This window comes from Phalacrocorax carbo, chromosome Z (genome assembly GCF_963921805.1).
Source record: "Phalacrocorax carbo chromosome Z, bPhaCar2.1, whole genome shotgun sequence".
NCBI classification, from domain to species: Eukaryota; Metazoa; Chordata; class Aves; order Suliformes; family Phalacrocoracidae; genus Phalacrocorax; species Phalacrocorax carbo.
In genome coordinates, this window is record NC_087548.1 from 12,300,670 (window position 1) to 12,321,935 (window position 21,266).

The following is a 21,266-nucleotide window of genomic DNA, read 5'->3' on the forward strand; positions in this document are numbered from 1 at the left end:
CCCTGCCCTGTCTGGTTTTCCTCAGCACATCCTTGAAGCTCTCATCTGCAGCTGAGCCCCTGCTCTCAGACCTGTCCCTGCTGCTCACCTCATCTCAGAAGGCTGCTGGGCCATCTGTATGCATATAGGGGAGAGTTGAGCCTGTTGCAAGAGGCACTTGCAGTGCATGCAGCAGCAGTGTGTTCCTGGTCCCTGACAGGGCAGTGGAGCTCATATGAGCCAGGTCATTGCAGCATCCTTCTGCCGCTGGCAAGGTACGGACCATAGGGCTTGCTCTTCTGCAACTTTCTGTGCCACGCCTCAGAGAGCGCAGCAAAATCCTTCAGTGACTCTAATAACGTTCCCTTCCAAAGCTTTCTCCCCAGTCCCTGCAAAGTCATGCTTCAGGTCTGCTGAAATCTTATCAAATACCTCCTGAAATCCCCTGGAGCCCCTATGACAGTTTATTGAGAGTCCAGGCCTGTTTGACCTTGGAGGGGTGAGAAAGGCAGGGGATGAAAGAGCAGCCCTAGGCTTCCCTGCCAAACTCCTTGATCCTGTGTTGAGACTCCTGAAGAGACCACAGCCCAGCCACGAATCAGTCCCAGCCCACCAGTGGGGTATCTGAGTACCATGCCTTCCTGTCCCCTCTACTCCAAGCCTCTCGAGGGTCTCCTGCTGTGCTGGGCAGTGCCACGTGTGCCCGGTGCCCATCCTGGTGTCCTGCCACTCTTGCCCTGCCCAAAAGAGATTTGGGGACCTCTGAGTGACAGCTCAGTCCCCAGCTCCAGTTTGCAAAAGGGTTGCCTGCCCCGTGGGAGCTCTGTGCTGGGGGTTGCGGCCATCCCTCAGGAAATAATTAAAATATTTATAAGAATATTTTTATAACAATAACAGCTTTTTATTTGTTCTTTTTTAGAAGCAAATCAGAGGATGTGTGAGAAGCCACTCACACATGTCCTCCATGAGGAGGGACAGGTTGTGCTGAGCATGCATATTCTTGCTGCCAGGGTGGGGCTAGCAACGATGCCACTCTTGCCACTGATCTGGTGCTGATGCACTCAGGAAAAGTGCATTCAATTCTGGGGGCTTCGTTATTAAAAGGCCATTGATAAATTACAGGGAGTCCAGAGGAAAATTGATTAAAGGATTAGAAGATAGGGTATGACCTAAAGGGGAGATTAAGGGAATTTAGTGAGGTGCTCACTGCAGAGCAGAGCTGGGGGAAGTGGGGAGGGAAGAAAATTAAAACAACCTTGCAAAGATTTTACAGGTGATGATTAGAGCTGGTGAGAACAGTTTCTGTGAGTAATCGAATTGGTTTGTGCTTCAGGCTTTGTTTTGCAAATTGTGGGCTCTCACACGGGTGGGAAGGGGCTCCTGAGCCCCTGGGGTTATTCTGGCTGTCTTGGCCAGGAGCACCCCGTGGGGCTTGCTCACTACCACTTTTGGGGATTTAAGTGTTGAGCCAGGATTTGAGGAAGATGAGTGTCATTTTCATAAAGCAAAGAGCCTTTTTTTAGCTCCATTTCTTTACAGATGGGCTGAATAATGGGACCTCCCTTGAAGTCGGCTGAGTTAAGGATGCAGCTATTACTTCCAAATGCAGTGAAGTCTGGGGCTGTGTGACTTACTTACATCATCCCAAGGATCTCATTGCTGTAAGATAAGAATGAGGCCAGGGCCAGAGGATAAAAAAAGACATTCACAAAAAGAGCAGTAGTGTTAAGCAGTGGTGTTAGCTGAGCTGGTATCTCAGCCCACCTCTTCCAGAAATGCCACACTCCTCTGGCTTTTGTCCCCTTGAAGGATGCCCTTTGGGTGAGCTGCAGAGACCGATGCTCTGAAGTTGGGCTCCCTCCTCCTTCTTGCCTCCACCCCATGGTACCAGCAGCACAGGGGAGCATTTAGGCTTGAGCTGGGGACCCTCCTGCTGTTAGTGACATGTCTGACTGGTATTTTCTCAAACCAGAGAGTGGGCAGCTAAGGACTGGTGTGGAGACCTCATTTTCTGGGACAAAATAAGCATCTTCCCTGATTCATGTCATTAATGGCCTAGCATCATCCCTGAGCAGCCTGAACAGCACCTCCAATGAGAGCTGCTCCCTGGGGTGTCCATCTCAGCCCCATACCCACCAGAGTACAGTGCTGTGATTTTCCAGGGTGGTTTGTGCAGGAGGATATGTGGGATGGGTCAGGTGGCTTCACAGACATGCCAAGGCGGCTGGCTGCTGCTGCTGGGACTTGCAAGGATTTGAGGTGGGAACAACACAGAAAGAAGCTATATGAGGCTCTTTCTGGTCCTGTGTCAGCTCTCTACAGCCAACTCTGGCATCTGTTGAGGAACCTCTGGCTCCAGCTTGTTTCTGCATGGTGCCTGCAGTTGGTTTCCCAGCAGGACTGCACCAATGACACAAAGCTGGGCGAAGCCACCAGCACTGTGGGGCTGGAGCTCTCAACCACAAAGGGCTGCATGGTCCCTGGGGCTGAGGGACAGGCACAGGCTGCGGATCAGCCCCGCAGAGCAGCATACCATCTCACCAGGAGAGCAATGGTGTTGGGCGGAAGGACAGTCCCAAGGATGTGAGTGGGTGGCCAGGGGGTGCTGACTCTGTGTGAGCAAACCCAGATGCAATCCAAACGGCCAAACACAGGGTTGGCTTGAGGATGAGCAAATGGCTCCGCTGCTTGTGCAGACACCCACTGCACAGGGGGGTACCTGCACACAGATGCCCACTTTCAGGTGCCCTGCCTGACTGAATCCAAGGTGGAGCAGCCAGTTTAGGCTGGAGGATGCTGTGGGGTCTGCCTTGTAAGGGGATGGGAGCACAGCCTGCAGCATTTTTTTCTAACAAAACACGTGGGAGAAAAGAGGAGAGGGTCTTCCGTAAATTCTGAAGGAAAGGAGCTCTTCTGGCAAAAGCCAGTGCTGGTACAAGAAGAAGGTGGGTGGGGAGTATGGTTACTAACTGCTCCTAGCAGCTCGTCCTCCTGCCCAGGCAGAAGAGAAGCTCAAAAATATCTGTTTCTCTCCTCCAAAGAATCAAAAATCTCTTACTCTCCATTCCCTATGGGGTGACAGACCTCTCTGCTACCAGGTAACCTCGTCGCTGAGGTAACACAGAGGGCAGCCTGGAGAAGAGCAGAGCACAGAAAGGGACATATCCAGGCTGCATCTTGAGAGGGATGAGGGGAGAAGACACATATTTGGAGAGCCGCTGGCTGTTGGAAGCAGCCCGCACTCCCCCGCTGGGAGTGATAGCTGGTAATATTCGTGGCTATCTTGTTGCTTGGTACATGACAAAGTGCTTGTAGCTTCCCTCCAGAGGCTCCTCCTGGATAAATATACAATTTCCAGGGGTTCTGGTGGGACAGCTTTGCTGAGGATACATGGCTGCTGATGGTCCCAGTTGTGTCTGATTGCACCTGGTATTTTCCCTGCCTTCTCCATCTGGAGAGGCTGGGAGAATGAACTGCTTTCCTGCAGCCTTTAAATAAGGTGATGGAGGAGGCAGGGACATTGCATGGGGTAGATCATGCAGGGGTTTTGTGTCTGGAGCTGGGAAAAGAGGGAGAAGGAGATGCTGAGTCCCCTTCTGCAAGCTCCACAGGCAGGGAGCTGCCACGGCACAGACCGTGAGGCTCCCCAGTACCTGCCAGGGAGCCCTTGGCAGCACGCCACATGCCCCCTATGCAGCCAAGCCAAGGAAGGCACTGCTCTCCCACACAGCAGACGGAGATGTTCCCTCCCTCTGGCTGGCAGCTTTTCCAGCTGAGCTCCTGAAGGAGATTTCCAGGATTCTGCACAAATTCAGGGTGTGTATTGTTCACAGCTGGTGTGGGCTGAGACCAGGCATGACAGAAAACAACACTTCAGAGCAGTTTTGGGCTGCTCTGATCAAGCCTTTTATCAAGGGCTCCAAGGCAGGCAGATGCCGTCTGGAGATCGGGGCTGTGATGTGCTCCCATGTGCACTGACCACAAGTCCCTTGGGGTCAGGAGCAGCTGCTGGGGGACCCGTGTGGGTGCTAGGAAGTATTTTCCCCCATGTACTGCCTTGGCACAGTGCATCCAGCCCCATGTCAACAAGAAGGGTCCTCTGAAAGCAGAAACTATTTTGACAGGAACAGGAAAACCCCATGAAATTCATGCCCTGCATCCTTCCCGGCCATTTTAGAAGGGTTAGGCTCAGCATTTTGGTGGGACCTGCATGGATGTCAAGCTCTTCTCCCCAAGCCCCAGAAGTGGAAAGCCCCATTGCTGCACTGAGAAATCAAGGAGCATATCAGCCCACTCCACGTGGAGGCTGCAGCCCCTTCCCTGCTGGCTTGGCACAGCAGCCTGGTGCCCCAGGATGCTCCAGCCCTGAGCCATGGGCAGGGACATACTATGGAGCCTCCTTAGGCTCCATTTGCCAGCACCTTCCCCTGGGAGCTGCACAGTCCCTCACCCCGTGCAGCTCTTCAGGTCTCCAGGAGCTGGACGGAGGCCCGGCACACTCAATCCCAGAGCAGCCGGTAACGAGGTTTGGTCATTACTGCCCGGGGCTATGTGCGAACCAGTGACCTGGCTCTGAAATGGTTTATGTTACATGCAAATCCCCTCGCAGAGGTGTTGGGGGAGGAAAGCCGGCCTCGCGGTGAACTCCCCAGGCTGGAGCACAAACCCCAGTGCTGCAAAGGGCTTCCTATGCCCGGCGCACCATGTCCTGCCTTCCTGGAGTACCCTTCCCGGGTGTGCCGCACCTAGCACCATGGGCCCCGGCCTCGCTTGAGGCCTGGCGGTGCTACCGTTATACACAAAACAATAATCAGCTGCCGTAACGAGGACGCAGAGTAGCTGAGCTGGCTTCCCTGCTGTTGTGCCGGCTCCAAGTAGAAACAGCTGCATTTGGTTTGGTTAAATGTTTTATTTACTCCCAATTATCCCAGATAACAGATTTGCTTTCTTTTGTTCAATATTTAATACTGTTTTGGAGCAAAGCTGCTCTTCAGTTTCCGATGGAGGATGGGAGGGTTAGGAGGGACTTCCTGCTGTGGAGCAGTCCTGAGCAAATGCTGGAGGCACCGAGCATCCCCGCTGCACATCAGTCCCTAAAGCATCCAGCCCAGCATCCTGGACTGTGGGGACAAGGTCACCTGCAGGAGCACAGTCGGGTTTGGGGTGCCTGTGTGCTGGGTGGAATCTCCAAGGACCTGTATTGGCATTGTCCTGGGACATCAATGCTGCCCAGCACTGGTGCTGCTGGAGGGAGTCATCACTGCAGCTGGGAGCAAGAGGGTCTGTCATGGGTGCAGGATGCCTGATGGCTTCATCTGCCTAAATCACCTTCCCACAGCATCCTGCACCCAGAGGAGCATCTCCCAGAGGGGATGCTGTGCCAGCTGGACACCCCAGCCCATGCCCAGAGCCCCTCTCCTCTTGCTCTTTCCTCTCACTGCTTAACCAGGCTTGCTTGCTAATTTTTTGAAGGCTTGAGAGCTGTCAGGTTTGAAGAGCACCACCGCTGTGCCACGAATAGCACAGCCTCATGCAGTGCAGGATGCAGCAAACTCCAGTGAGCCTGTTATCGTGCTGCCCTGCTGCGAGGCAGCTTTTAGGGCTAGGAGCTTGCGCTGTGATTTGGGCTTACAGCAGGGCTCTCAGCTCTCTCTTCTCTACATGTAATGCCTTGCCCAAAAATTTACAGCACTGCTTCTTGATGCGCACGCTGAATTTTCTGCAAGGGAAATGAGAAAATCCATAGCTTGGTTTACGAGCCCCAATCAGTGTAAAACAGGGCCTTTCAGAAATTTATCTTTTGCTGAGTCCACCTTTTTTTCCGGCTCTTTCTGGGGAATAAATTCTTGCTCTTTGAGGCTGGGGAACTGGCTTTTAGATGGCAGCAGGGCCAGGGAACTTTGGATACAGCTGCAGGTGTCCCTGGCCCATTTTGGGATCTTCCAGGGAGATGCTGCAGCATGACAGTGTCAAGGCTGGGATTGGTCCTGGCTGAATGTGGGCAACTCTGGTGTTCATCTAGGACAGCTCACATTCCAGAGGGAAACGTCTTTGGTGCCTAATTTCAAGAGGGAAGAATGTCACCCTGAAAATGTTGCATGCTAACGTTGGGGTGGCTTAGGCTCACTGAGGGACACCTAAACCCTGTCTCCACCACTTGCCCAGGTCACCCAGCAGGTCAGTGAGGCACGATCCCATCTCACCTTGTGCCCATGCACCCCTGGGCTCGCTCCCTCTTACATGAATTTTGCTGCGTTAATTTAAAAACAAAAACAAAAACAAAACAACCTTGCTTGAAGAAGTGGTGGTTGTGAACACAATGTTCCCAGACCACAGAAGCACACTGCAGGGGAGCATTGCCTGCCTCCGTACCGCCCCACCGCTGTCCTCTGCACCTCTCCTCATCCTCACCCTTATCCTAGAGCAGCCTTGACAATGGGTAACAGGGCAAAATAGGAGCTTTACCTCCTTCTCTTTCTCCAGCAACAAAACACAGCCAGCAGTGGAAAGGACTGTCCCCAGTCACAACCATGCTGCACTCCAGCACAGGTGGTGCATGGCAGATGGATGCTCCCCTGATCTGCCGGGCAGTAGAAAATTATTTATTCATCATTGTTTTCTTGGTTGTTTCCTACCAGCCTGCTGTACACAGACAATTTTAGAAAAGCTGTGTTAGATAAATAATACATCGTGCTTGCAGCCAGCGTGTGCATAACAAAAGCATCTGTGTAGGTGCTTGCGCAGACATGCAGGGTGTGCTGCTCTTGTGCACGCGTGCCTGCGTGCTCAGGGCTGGCATCTTATGCCCACATGGGTCCCCTTTGCGCACTCCAGCCTCTGCAGATTTTCTTTCAGTCACTTGGGTGCCTTTTTACTTCTTTGCACATACCCACCACCTGTAAAGTGATGGCTGTGGTGTGAAAAAAGTTAGCAGGTGAGGATATGGAGGGCATGTTGGGCACAAGCGAGAGATGGGGCAGCAGTGCTGCCATGGGCGCTGGAGAGAGTCAGGGATGCTAACAGCAGGAGTCTGGCAACAGAGCATCAGTGCTGGGGTTGTCCCCTAGCATGGGGCAGCACGGGAGTCCTCCCCATGTCCAGGCAGGCTGTGTCACAGATGTAGCTCTAGCACAAGCACATGCTACCATCATGGACCCTGGAGGCTTTGCTGCCCCAATACTTAGATGACGAGTTGCACAGGTGACCCCACAAACACACTGCAGTATCGGTATTCCCCAGCAGCACAGTGCCTGAATGTGCCCCAAGTGCACCAGAAGAAGCACCTACTACAGAAGTGTTTGAGAGGCTTCTTAAAACTTTTATTGGTGCTATTTTTTGTATCCCTCCACCTGTGGAGCAAGGCATCTTTAGTACATTCAGCCCTCAGCAGGAGGGGAAAATTATAACTGATCCATTTCAGAAACCTCTAAAAATGACCTAAAATAACTTCTCTATATATAAAAATGCCACGATTTTAATGTCCATTATCTCATGACCTAGCAGGGCTAGGAAAAGCTATTGTAGATCATTTTTAGTGGTTTCTAAAATGGATTGGTCACACTTTCCCCCTGCGCAGTGGGACTCGGTACAAGGACGACTGGGATTTAGAGATGGGGAGGGAGACAAAAATCTGTGTCTGTGCTGATGCTTCCAGACCTGTTTCATCCTTGAGGACCACTTGTTGTGCTCTTCCCAGCTGAGCAGAGATTCTGGTCAAGTGACAGCTATTTCCAACAAGCTGGAGAGACAGCAGTCAAATGGATGCAAAGCCTGGTGTGCAGTGTGGTGGGAAAGCGAACCCCATCCCTGCCACTGGTCTTCTGTGGGGTCTGCAGAGATGATGACCCTGGCACCAGCTTTCGCTGCCTGTCACAGCTCTGAATTTTGCTGGAGCATTGCATGGCTTGCATGCAGTGTGGCCAGGTAGGATGTGCCTGGCACTGGCACAGCCTTTCACTCCCTTGCCCCGAGCTGTTGCAGCAAGGCTGGTTGCAGCCCAAGCCACTGCGAAGCCGCCACGGCCGGGCATTAAACACGCTGGGTTTGCAGAGAGGACATCAGCAGAGCGCATGGAAGAAGTGGCTTCCTGCCATGCGAGAGGTTAATAGACAGATTAGAGAGGGCAGACACTGTTTGCAGCCGCGAAGAGAAAGGAGCTCTGCCTTTACAGAGTTCAGCAGCTCCATGAGGTGATGGGAAGTAAATATTTGCCAGGATTAGGGAGGCAGCTTGCAGGAGCTGGGGGAGAAGTGCCCGTGCAGGGGCAACGTGTTGCTCGGGCTGTTTTCAGCCTCAGGCAGGGACTGAGAGCTGGATGTCAGCCAGGGGAGGAAGGAGGAGGTTGGAGCAGGACACCCCCCACCCAGAGGCACTGCCCAAAGCCCCAGGGCAGAAAAAGCCTTTAATGCTCCCTTGATGGCTTTGTTTTCCTCCCCTGCCTTTCTTGCTCTCTCGATCGGCCCGACGGGCTGGCCCACCTCCAAAGACAGCATTACAGAGCGCCGGATCGATTGGAGCCTGCAATTTTATTTGCTCTCTTTAAGAGCCTTTGATGGGCAGGATGAGCTGTGCTGGCGAGGGCCTTTCCTGGGAGAGGAGGGGAGAGGCACGGGGTTGCAAGCCACAATCTCCCATAGGAAGATGAGGACCCAGCCACCAGCCTGGAGAAGACACTGTGGTAGGGTGGGCAAAGGCAGCCCTCCCAATGCACCATGGTAGCTGAGGAGGGGCTTGTGGCCCTCTCCTTCGTGGTGCCTGGCGGTCACGGTCACGGTCAGCTGCATAGTGTCGTGGTCACAGCCCTGAGTGGCACATTGCACCTACCCTGTGCTCTCCGGTGGGGTAGACTTTCTCCCCATCAAGAAGGAAAGTGAGGCAGTTGCATGACATCCCCCTCCCAAAACACCTGTGGCTCTGGGACTGATGGCTCTTTGGAGAGATGGAGACAGCTTGTCTCTCCCCAGAAAGAGAGGGTGATGGCTGGGGTGAGACAGGCTTCATACAGCAGCATCCCTTCAGCTGCAGCAGGCTGAGGGTGCTGCATGGGCACCAAGGTGGCAGAGATACAAAGGTCATTTAGTCCCCCTTCCCCAGGCTCTCCTTCCACCTCTGGCTTGCTAAAAGGTAACAGAGGATGAAAGGTGGAGGATGCTGCAGGCACAGAGCCTAGGGGCTGCATTTGGGGCCAGTCTTGGAGCAGAAGGCAGGGTCTTCAAGGCATTCAAGGTTGTGAAAATGGGGCGTCTTCAAAGGCTGCTGCAGAGTGGTGATGGAATTGGTTTGGGGATGAAAGCAGCTTGGGGATGGAAGCAGTTTGGGCAGCCCCCCTTCTTCCAGCAAAGCAAACCTGGAGGCACAAGCCTGCCCCAGCCTCTTTGGTGGAGGAATTAACACAGCTCACCAAAAGCTGGATCCGGTGTGATACTGGAGGCAACAAAGATAAATTATCCTCAGATGGACTAATTGCAGCTCAGTAGCAGTGCAGCATCTGGGACCGTGCGGGTAGGGCAGAGCCTCATCCTCAGGAAGGGACGGTGCAGGACTCAGGGATGCTCGCCGAAGCCTCAGCTGCCTCTCCCTGCATTCCCCTCTCGCTCCTGGTGTCGTGCGGGACAGCTGAGCACAAGAAAAAAGTGGGCGAGAGGCTCACGGTAGCATCCCCAGCATCCCCCCAACTCCCGTGCAATACTTCCAGCCCTCAGCCCCGTTTGCCGGGTGCCAGGCGGGTGCTGTTAGCCCACACTGCCACCACGCGGTCGCTCGGACCCCAGAGGCTGTCCCTAAATCCCCTGCACCCCTTCAACCACTCTGAAACACTTCGAGGGAGCCCCCAACCCCTCCCATTGCCCCTTGCAAAGGGTGATGGTGCCCTGCTTCTGCTCCCGCCCCACTCCGGGGGCAGCTGTGGGGCAGGAAAAGGGTTAAGCAGCCAGCGAGGAGGAGGAGGATGGAGCTGTAGCAGGGATCGGGCCCTTGTCTCTGGCCTTGCGATTAGCCACTCTGTTTTGCTGTGGAGGGTCTGCTTGAATAATTTAGCTGGGAGGCTCATTAACTAGGCTCTGGCCTTCGTCTGCTGGCTGAAGGCTGAAATAGCCATTAAGAGGAACACGCCTTGCAGACCAGCACAGTCACCCCTCCCTGCCAACCCCCTCCTCTCTCTCCGTCTCCCTGCTCTCTGACTGTGCTGCCCTTAGCACTCTTGCCACCTGCTTGCTCCCACTCCAGCCCTGGCCCAGGGTGCTGGCATGCATGCAAGCCGCGTGCCTCAGCTTCCCCTCTGGAGACTGCAGTAGGGTGCTGCAGCTGGAGCTCGTGGTATCCACCTAGAAAGCTTTTCTAGCAAAACTCATCATTATTTTCTGACCGTGGGCTCTGCTTCGCAATGCCGAGCCAGGATCCCAGAAGCCCACCCTGGCAGTCTGTGCTTATGGCAAACCAGCTGGGCTGGCCCTCTCCAGAGGGCACGGTCAGGCTCCTGCTCCCCATCAGGGTCCTGCTTTGGTCCTAGACACTTCGCCAAGTATGTTATGCCAGTAAGGCCTGGGCTACACCTAAGCAGGGCCAAGGAGACCTCCAGGATACCCTGCAGAGCTGTGCGCCATGTAGGGGATTTGCACAGACATGGCTGCAGGCATGTCCCATCTTGTGTTGATGCCTTGAGGCTTTGGCATCCTCCTGTTGCTGCCAGCTCACCAGTGCAGTGAGGGCACCCTTAGCCAAATTGCTGAATCCTTTACTTCTCTGGCACAGCATGCAGAGGGGTGTTAGGTTGGTGCTTCCCTGCACCAACGTCAGTATGGGCTGCTCCATAGCAAGACATGGTGCATGCACGGTGCTGTGGGACCTGTGATTTGCCCTCGCAGCCCTCAGGGGAAGAAGTTTCCCAGCCTGGGGGTGCTCCCTGAACTCTTGCATCACTGCATCCTGGTTTGCATCTCATTTTTTGGTAATGGCCATGGGTAAGGCATCTGCCTCAGCGGCAGGGAGGAGAGCGGTTAGCTGTGTGGTGGGGAGTGCTGCTGGGCACACAGCGGGGTGATGAGCAGCAATGTTTGCACTGATGATGCCAGGTCTGCTAGGCTTCTTTCAGAACCTCTGCCTGGAGACATGCCCTGGGACATCCTGAGTGGATGCATGGGGATGGGAGCTAATGAAGGAAGGGAAAGAGGCACTGCCACAGGTTCAGACAGCCTTTCTGAGGGAACCCTGGTGCACATCCAGCCTAGGGTGTGTATTTAATGGCAAGGTACTGTGTCAAGTGCTGCAGTTTGAGTCAAACTCTGCTCTTAGCAATGCAAGTGTCCAGGTACCGAGAGGAGTGACTTCGATGTCAGTTCACATAAGACTTTTACCAACCTACAAGGGCAAAATCTATCAGCTGAAAGGTATTACATCTCATCCTCCCACATGCACCGGCCCTTGGCATTTTGCAGAGTCTTCCTGCAGCTCTGGCTGTGCTCCTGCAGGGAGCACAGAGTGCACCTGTGTCTGGGAAACCTGAATCCAGTGTAAACACTTAGTTGGGTTCAAAATCGTGTTCTGCCTCTAACCTCTGGGACCGACTGACAAGGCCAAAGGAATGCTGCTCCCCATTGCATGCTCTTGTCCTGCCTCCAGTTGCCTCCATGTTTCTTGGGAGGCAGGGTCCTGGGATGGACTGCTCTGCCCCACTGCTGAAAGCATTAACACTGCCAGTCCTCCTGCAGAGCTAAATTTTCTCTGCTGGTTTCAGGTTTTCCTCTTCATCTTGCCATCAGTGGTCCTTCTTCCTCCCTTTGAGGACCTCTGGTCTTTTGGAGGATCATTCCTCAACAAGTTTATCACTTCCCAGGGACACAGCAGGGAAAGCCATGAGCACTGTAGCTTAATAGGGTCAAGACAGCAGCACCTCCTCCCCACCAGCCTTGAAGAAAATTTCCCCCGGTACCTGCCAGCCTCCTCTGCCACTCCATCTCTCATCAGAGCCAGTGAGCTGCCAGGGAACAAGGTGAGCTGCTATGCACAGCCAAGTCCAAAGCAAGGTCTCAAGAGGGCCCTCAGCAGCAGACATGGGACAGAGGCCCCCAGGTGCTTTGAGCAGCTGATGAACACAGACGAGGCTCCCCTTGCAAACTATGTCCTCTCCCAAGCTGGCAGCAGCTGAGAGTGGAGGGACATCCCCTTGTTCAGGATCTGGTGATAACCCCACCTCAACAGGTAATTGCTCTTTCTCTTTCCCTGGCAGCCCCTCCAAAGGAGCCAGTGTTGATGTGCCGGTCCAACAACTACCCCAAGGGTTTCTACTGCAGCTGGCACTTGCCTACTCCCACCTACATCCCCAACTCCTTCAACATCTCTGTCATGTAAGTGCTGGGAAGGAAGGGTGCAGTGGGGTGAACTTTTGTCCCTGCAGCCTGAAGCAGGTCCCAAGTAGTGCCGTGAAGTTTTGGGGCACTGGGTCTGACCTGTCCTGAACATATGGGATCAGTGTCCCACAAATGAGCCTGTGGAAGGATGCTCCAGGAACATCCAAACTGGATGCTTGCACTGGGGCTTTGTCCCAAGAAAGTTCCAATCTCCCCAGAGGGGACCAGGAAAGTCCCCAGCTCCCAGGTCCCCTTCCCATGCCCCCCCAAGTCCGTCCTCTCCGCACCACTTGTCCACAGCAGAGGTTGTGCCTGCTGGTTTTGGCACATTTGGCACAGCCATGCTCCCTTCTGCCGTACACCGGCTGCTGCTGGGCAGCAGCAGCATCCCTCAGCTAGGAGTACCCATGGGGTGGCATTGTCCCCCACCCTGTGCCCAGGTCCTGGCACATCCCTTAAACAGGCCGATGCCATGCATTATCTTCTGGAGCTTGTGTCACTAGCAGAAGGGAGACCCCATTCCTCTCTCAGAAGGGGCAGAGCCAGCACCAGCCCCAGCAGGGTCTCATATTTTCTTGGGGACAGCATGAGGACATTTGCCACAGTCTCTGTGCAAGCTTAGGATAAAACATCACACACATGAGCCTGCAGAATTCCCTGGCAGGAGGAAAGGAGCCCTTTGGCTGCAGCAGGGGCTGGTGCATGGGTACAGTGGGCAGAGTGGGGACACAGCTCTGGTCCTTCTGCCTCCTCCCTCCAGCAGCATGGGCCCATCCCCGCCCCGAGCACCGCTGCATAGGTAATAGCTATTCTCACCTCTGCTTTCCAGACACGGCACAAGAGAGATGGTCTGTGAGAAGGATGCCTTTCCCAAAAACAGGTGTCACATCAGATACCTCCAGCTCTTCTCGACGGTGAAGTACAAGGTGACTCTGACAGTCACGAATGCTCTGGGCAAAAACTCGACCACTCTCACCTTTGACGAGGTCGCCATAGGTAACTTCCACAGCAGCAACTGGTCTCACTGAGGCAGTGTTGGGGTTGGCTTGCTCTGCACGCAGCATTGCCTGCTGGGGCGATGGGCCAGGGAAGGGGCAGGACCTCTGCCTAACCGTGCATGAGATGGAGCTGGGGTCTGAGCCACACTGGCATCCTCCCCACGTCTCCCTGATTCTCATGGCCCTGTTCTAACTGATGCTGGCACCTGAGCATCCTGGGGATGCCCACAGGCAGCCCCTACGCTGGTCCTATTGGTGGCCTGGTGCCCTGCCTGGTCCCATCCCAGTGGTCCAGATCTCCATGGTTGCTGAGCACCTCCCTGCTTGGTGGCTGGGGCAGAGGGCTGTGAAACCAGTGTGGTCCAAATGGCATTGCCCTTCTTGCCCCTATGAGTGTTCCTAAAAGACAGTTTTGGTGTTTGTGCTGGAAACAGAGTCATGGGAACTAGGATTGGAAGAGAAATTAAAATGTCCCATCCTTTTTCCCCATCTCTAGTCAGGCTAAAGCCCTCCCAAAGTCATCTTCCACCAGCCCTTACCTAACATGCTCCTAAAACCCGCATTCCCTGCTTTGCACCTCTTCACTGCCCCAACCAGGCAGTGGATGCCGTGCACTGTAGGACAGGGAGCAGCAGGCCCTGGGGGCTGGGGTGTCTGTGCCGCCAGCTGTGCCGCAGGAATGCCACCTGACCATGTCCAGACCCACGGTGCGGATGCTCCTCTGACTGCGAAGGACCGGCGTAGACTGAGCGATTCAGTGCCAAGCACGGCGAAGCAGGGAGCTGGACAGGGCGCTTTTGCCACCAGCCAAAATTGGATTACAGCTGGTGCCATGACAAGACCGTCCATTCTCAAAGAACAGGAAAAATGGGAGAGAACAGAGTTCAGGAACATGTCGAAAAACAATTTGCTGGTTACATGTGGCAATTACTGGACCAGAAAAGCACATAAATCCTTGACGTGCAGCCAGCAGTCAGTCTTTGCCTTCAATGTGCCACATGTTGCAGTCCCAAGCATCTGGAAGTGCCAGAGTGCAAGAAGAGGAGCTCCACTGCTATCCCAGATTTTCCTTTTCTAGCCCAAATCCTGAAAAACATCAGACAAGAAACAAGGTGCCAGTTCTGAACAGAGTAGGGAAATTATTTTGGAGCAGGGACTGTCCTGCCATGTCCCTGCAGCCACAGTCCGTATCTGAAGCTTGTATCTGTCAGTGCATTGCAAATGTTGATAACAAGGCAAGGAGCTTAGCAGGGACGTGACAGAGTTTTGGTCACTTGGGTGCCTTTAAATGGAAATTGTGAAATTTTTGTGTTTGTGGAAGATACACTCCTTAAAAATGAAGGTAACCTCTAGCCTGCAGGGCCCAGGGCAGCGATTAAGCTGCATTTTCCAAGTTCCTTGCATTCCCTCCTGTAGGAGTTCAGGGCATCGTCCTGTAAAATCTGCATCCCACCCATGCCCTTCCTGGCTTCCCAAACATCTGGCCCTCCATCCAGCACACAAGGGCAACCCCCCTGGGAAGCACACCCAGCTGCGAGCCCCGGGCATCCCTGCACCAGCACAAGCCGTATCCAGCCCAGCAGTTTGAACACAGCCCAGGCCAGAGGAGCGGTGAGTGGAGGCCAGAGCTGCCCCAGACCATCCCGGAGTGGTGCAGGGTGCCTGGCCATGCCCCGGTGGTTACGGTGGGAGGTGAGACCCCCCAACACCACCTGGCAGATGTTCTAACACTCTCTGGGACAGCACTCCGGGAAGGGACGATGGGCCGGTTCTGATAAGAAGGGCTGTGTCCTGCACCCCAGAGCCAGCCCGCTCCCATAAACACTTCAATATCTAGTGATCTTAAAACCTCCACGTTCTGTACAGCTATGAAATTCTCCTCCTCAGGATTTGGTACGGCCACTGTGCATAAGAAGCATAGATGCAGAGGTGATTGAGTGTTCAAGAAGGCAGTTGACAGGCTTAGCAGAGTCATTACAGGAAGAACTCAGCTGCTGCTGGTCAACAGCCACCTACCCTGAATGAAGCTTCTCCTTGTGCCATCCCAAGTGCGCTGCATTAGTGTATTTTGCCAGGCTGTTTTTTTCCCCAGGTTTCCTGCTTTCCTTGCAGAAGCTTTTGCAGTTCAGTGCCTCTTCTGGCTCTCTTCTCTGCAGCTGCAAGCCCAGGGCTGTGTCCCAGTGTGGTAGGTGCTGCCAGTGTGGATTTAGCACCCAGTGGGTTCCCTGGGGACCTCTACCAGCATCAGCTGGGCTGAGATTGCATCTTGGAAGTTGTGCTGGGTTTCACTCTGCTAGATGGAAGGGTGGAAAACCTACAGCTCAGGACTTGCATCGCCTCATTGGAAAAATGCTGCGTTGGGAGCATTGTGGCATGTGCACACATCCTGCTAAAATGAAGAGATGGTGCCAATGAGCAACTGAATGATGTTTCTTCTAAAATCTCAGGGCTGGGGATGTCAGACCCTGCCTTGTGCTTTCCACTTAGCCTGAGAAAACCATCACACCTTCTGCATGGAGGTTAAACCCCAGGCGTGAAGCTCTGATCTCATGGCCTGCTGAGGACAGAGCAGCCTGGAGCCAACTCAAGAGTAGCGTGGGGCCAGCAGATCTCCATCCCAGTGCCAGCTGAGGCAGGAGCAGACCCACTGCTGAGTCAGATCACCCACCCAGCCTGGGCAAACACAAAAAGCACCCTGGGAAGGAGTGACCTCCTTTGGTTTTGCTTCATCTCTCTTCTTCTTCCCTGGACCCCCCAGCAGAAAATCCCTTCCCTAGCCACTCAGAAGATGGACTCTAATTGAGTGGAAAATGGCTGGTACTTTCTTTTGTTATCCCGAGCCCATGCCTTTCTGGTGGTTGTGCCATGCTAGTTATTAGCAGCCAGCTGCAAGGTGTCACTGTGCATTTCCATTTTCAGTGATGACTGGAAGAGGTTTTCCAGCCGTCTGGCCCTCATCTCTCATCAGTAGGAGATCTAGGCTGCCTTCCTCCCTGTCTCACTCCTGGAAATTGTTTTCATAATTACATCTTCTGCAAAGGTATTGATATTAATAAAGGTGAGCATTGGCAGGACAAGGCTCTGCAAAGCCCTGCAGACATCAAGGCTCCAACCCAAGGCAGGAGGAGGGCTGGAGAAGCTGGAGAGGAGAGGGCTTGGAGGCAGAGAAAGGTTCCAGGGTGAGATGGTGTCTCAGGAGCTGTGCACTTCCTTCATGATGAATGGGACAGAGTGGGGACATTTATGGCCCTCTGGGACGCAACCCCACCTTCCTTGCTTGTATTTCATCCCAAGAGCCAGGTAGCCAGCACATGCATTCCCCAGGAAAGCAGGGACCTCACCGCCACACCGTAACACCAGCATCCCTTCTAAGCGCCTTTGTCCTTGTGTGAGCCCAGGGCAAATTAGCAGAAGATGCACAGCATGAAAAGAAGGAAGGCAGCCTTGGACAGGGGCTTGCAGACATGGGTGCGTCCTCCAGATTTGCCACCCATACCTTGCATTACCTTGAGAAGATTATTTGAACCTCCCAGCTCTGGCTCTGGAGCGATTAAGACACAGAACATCTCAGAGGGGCTGCATGAGGACAAACGTGCCTGTGTCTGTGCAAAATTCAGAGTCTCTGAACATGGGTATACAGTTGCCTAGGCAGAAGGTCAGTTCAATTCATACTACTTAGGCAGGCAGAATTAAATTACCTAGACTGACATTTGGCTAAGACATGGAGTTTAATATCCCTCTGCTCATGGAAAATGCCAGGGGATATTTAACGGCCGCAAGGGATCCATTTTAGCGCTCACTGGAGAGATGGGATGGGCAATAGGCCCCTCCATGCTGCGGGGTCTCAGCTGCCTTTCTGAACTGCAGGCTTCATTTTGAGATGTGTCTAACAACAGCCAGAGGTGATGGATAGCTAAAGACTCATGGTTAAGCATGAGCATGCAGAGCCTTTACGAAATGCCGCTCTCCATGGCTCCTCTTGCACACCGAGCCCTCACTGTTATGCAGCAGCCAAAAACCAAGCAGGAAGAGCTGTGAGCTGCCTCCTGGCCAAGTCCCCTTCCCAGGAATGTGTGGAGATGCTCCCTCAGCTCTGCAGGATAATATTACATCTGGTTTTGTAGCCGCTTAACCAGTACTCAGCCTTATGCCCATCGTCCATTATTATTATTGCTATTATTGCTTTTATTACGTTACTGCCTGCAGGCCCTCACCGAGGACAGGGCTGTATTATGCTGGCTGATGTACAGCCAGACAGCCCCTGCCTCGCCATGTGTGGGCTAAATGGAGGCAGACAAAGACAGGGGAACGAGGAACGCTCATCATCATGTGCAGAGCAGGGACCAGGGAGACTGTGGAGGATAAAGGACTCCTTCAAGGTCACGCAGAAATTAGGGAGCTGGACACAGTCTGTCTCCCATCACTCCTCAACTGGCCCCTGCAGGACCGGCCCTGATATTTCCTGTGATAAGCACAGTGTAATAAGGTCTGTCCTAAGAGACGTAAGTCTGTCCTCACTGGACTGGCTGCCAGAGGTGTGGTCCCTTCTCCTGGCCCTTCCATCCCCACCACCTTGGAGGGACTTGGCAGGAACAGCTTTGGCTTTGTGCTTTTGGACAGGCTGGCACTGCTGTGCTTTCTAGCCTGGGCAGGAGTCCCACGGATGGGGGGGAGGTAGCAGGGGCTGCTGGTTTTCCAATTAACCTGCAGCACCATTTGAAGGCTTGCCTCAGCTGGGAGTGCAGTCCCCTTGGATGGCTGGGCTCTGCCATGCTCTCTCAGAACCAGGACAGCCATCCCTCGCACCCCAGGGAGATTCTCCAACCCACAGGAGAGGGGCTAGGGGCAACATCCCTGAAAAACATGCAGGTGACTCCCACCTTATCATCAGGGCATCTTTTTTTTTGCTTTCCTCCAGCCCACCACAGTGCCATCTCTCACTGCTGCCCAAGTACATGTGGCCTGCCCAGCACAACTGCATTTAAACATCCCTCTGCTGTGGCTCCAGGCTGGCACACCAAAAAGCAGGACCAGGCTCCCTGTATTGCCCCTGGGAGTATCCCCTTGGATCCATCCCCTGTCCGATGCTTTCCTTCCCACTTCCTCACTGCAGAGCCACAGTTCACAGTCATCTGCATTCGTTCAGCTGAAGAGACTTTTGTTTTGCAAACCAAGCCCGCTGAGCCAGCACTGGATTTATACTTTTCCACATGCATTTGGACTCCAAGTCCCTGTCGATGGAAGCTGATGTCCAGCCCGAGTCTGGGGATTCGAAGCAAGCGGAGGAATTGCACAGCCATCTGGAGTAGCTCAGCACAGTGCAGCCCCAGCAAGTCGTCCCTCCTGCTGAGGATAAAACTGTAAATGGAAAATTGTGTCCTGTCCTGCTGCGGAGAGGGGTCAATGGGAGCCGGGAGGTGGCACTGGGCACTGGTGGTCAGGCCCGTGGTCACTTGCTCACCAGCTGCTCCCTGAGCCTCCAGGAGCATCCTCTGAACAGTGGGTACAGTGTGGATGGAGAAAGATGTCCAGACCTCCTTGCACCCACCACAGCAGAGGAAAGGCAATGGGAAGCAGGAGAGGCTATTGGGGCGATGGTGAAGATGACAGTGAAGGAGGACTGCAGCAGGGTATGTGCCAGCATGCTGAGCAGGAGGTCTGGAGAGAGGAAGGTGGTGATGGGCTACATCTTGGGGGGAACAGGGCCAATTCGGTGTCCCACCAAGGTGGTTGTGCTGTGGCTTCATTTCAGTCGTCCCCCTCTGCTGCACCCGTGGCCAAGAAAGTGGGTTTGAAAGCATCACAGGATGTTTTTTCCTGAGAAGCATGCAGTGGTGGTGCAGAGAGGGTGTCTTCCTGGGGAGAGGTGCTGAGATGCCACTCTCATTCTGGAGCGTAGATGGAAGCGAATGGCACACACATGACACCCCTTGCAGCAGACTGGCCCCACATCAGCTCCTGGTTCCATACAGCTTCAAGCAGAGGGAGGGATGTCCTTCATGCATCAGGCAGGAATGCAGGCAGGCAGGCTGTCGAGGGAGCAACTGACTCGCCACCACCACCTCCTTCATCTCCCAGGGGAGGCAAAGCCCCTGTGTGGGCTCCCACCTGAAGCAGCTTGGCGTCAGCGTGGAGGAGAAGACCTCTGAGTGCAGGGCAGGAGCTCTGCCTGGCAGAAGGGGCATCCCCATGGCTCCAGCATCCCTCCTCCATGCTTGGGAGTGGAGTTTGATGCTGTCACCTTCACAAACTACTGCTCAAGGTGGTCAGAGCCAGGGGACCATTTTTCAGGTCAGGAAGGATCCATTGGCCTGCATGTGGAGGGGGTTGAAAGCCCTCCCAGGGCATGAAGACTCATGTGCATTGCCATTTTCAGAATGCACAGAGAGCCTTCTTCTACCCCAAGAACAGCTGTATGCCCAGCTCCCTGTGCCCACTCCCTGTGCCCACCTCCTTCCTGGCCATAAGAAAAGGATAATTGCGGGTGTACCCAAATCTCAGTGTTTTTGTAGCTTTGCAATTGCAAATTGGGAGTTTGAGCTGTTGGGAGTTGAGCAAACCCTTAGTGAGGAGAAAGGGTCCCTCTGCAACAGGCAATGCTGTTCATCACAGCCTGCCTGTGATTTGCTCCCAGCACTCTAAAAGTAACTGCAACATCAAAGCAGGTTGTGTAGCTTGCAGCCAATTAATATTCACTTGAGACACTTGTCAGGTAGCAAGAAAATATCCCTGAATCCTAAAAGCAGAGCAGGGATGAGAGAGAGATACCTGGGGTGGAAGGTGACTGTGGCAATCCTTCGCCCGCGGCAAATATGATGTGCCAGTGCTTTGAATCCCCAAAATCCCAGCCCCAAACCCAAGGGCCAAACTCTGCCATGTTACTGCAAGGTAAGTGGGTTTGAATGTGGGTCAGACTCCCAGAAATCATCAGGTGTGAGGAAAGTGCAGGATTTGGGCTTGGTGGGCTCCTCGCCCTTACCCCCAAGTAGCCCTGGGGAGGAAGGACTCTCTCTGGCCTGGTTGTTTTTGTGTGTCTCCAGCACTGGCACCTCCTTGACAGTGGTAATTTTGAGCCGGGGCAGCCATACCGTTGACCTGGACAAGAAGAGGTGATTTGTATCTAGTTAGTTTGAGAAAAGGATGTTCTGCACGTTGGCTACACCCCTTGGAAAGCGTAAAGCGCAAAGCCCAGCCAGCTGTGCCAAGGAGTGTAAGGAACAACGACATGTCCAAAGATTTACCAGCCACCTCTTCTCTTCCAGTAAAGCCAGACCCTCCAGAAAGTGTGGTCGCCAAACCCGTGCCCAATAACCCTCGGCGGCTGGAAGTGTCATGGCAAAACCCCTCATCCTGGCCTGACCCCGAGTCTTTCCCACTCAAGTTCTTCCTGCGGTATCGGCCCCTGATCCTGGACCAGTGGCAACACGTAAGTGGTGCTGAGCTAGCTGGGATGGGAGAGAGTGGGGGGAGCTGGTGGCTGGGAGCAAGTTGCACTGGGAATAAGCCATCAGGGACCAAAAAAAGTCTATTTACTGCCCAGGCAACCCAGACCCTTCTCCTCTCCTTCTGTCTCTCCTCCCTTCTCTCTTCCTCTCCATCTTTCTTTTAACTCACATTCTGCCTACAAATGGCTCTGCAGGCTCTCCCCACTCTGCATTTTCATCCACGGCCCCTATCTACTTTCCATACATATGTTCTATATAAAACCTGCCAACGAGATGTAAAAGGCATTTAAAGTATAAATGTCACCACATTTAAATGCGCCTCTGCCACATTTAGATTTTGAACTGAAGATAAAATACTGCTCGCCGTAACTCAGAGCACAGTCACGGAACGATTGCCACGATGTTATCGTATTTCTTACTTTTATTTCTTGTTTCTTTAAAAAAAAAATAGTCAGTGAAATCCTTGGCAGCCCAGAGGACAGATTTCATTTGTTAGCTGC

The 21,266-nt window shown here is 53.7% G+C and overlaps 1 protein-coding gene across 3 annotated transcripts in view; it reads left to right on the forward strand.

Annotated features, from left to right (window-relative positions):
• Nucleotides 1-21,266, forward strand: part of CNTFR (ciliary neurotrophic factor receptor) — a 213,182-nt gene that overhangs the window by 177,126 nt on the left and 14,790 nt on the right. For all 3 annotated transcript variants that reach the window (XM_064438191.1, XM_064438188.1, XM_064438190.1), the window contains exons 5-7: nucleotides 12,203-12,320; nucleotides 13,153-13,319; nucleotides 20,584-20,747. In XM_064438191.1, coding sequence (XP_064294261.1) covers nucleotides 12,203-12,320; nucleotides 13,153-13,319; nucleotides 20,584-20,747 — 449 coding nt within the window. The remainder of the gene's footprint in view (nucleotides 1-12,202; nucleotides 12,321-13,152; nucleotides 13,320-20,583; nucleotides 20,748-21,266) is intronic.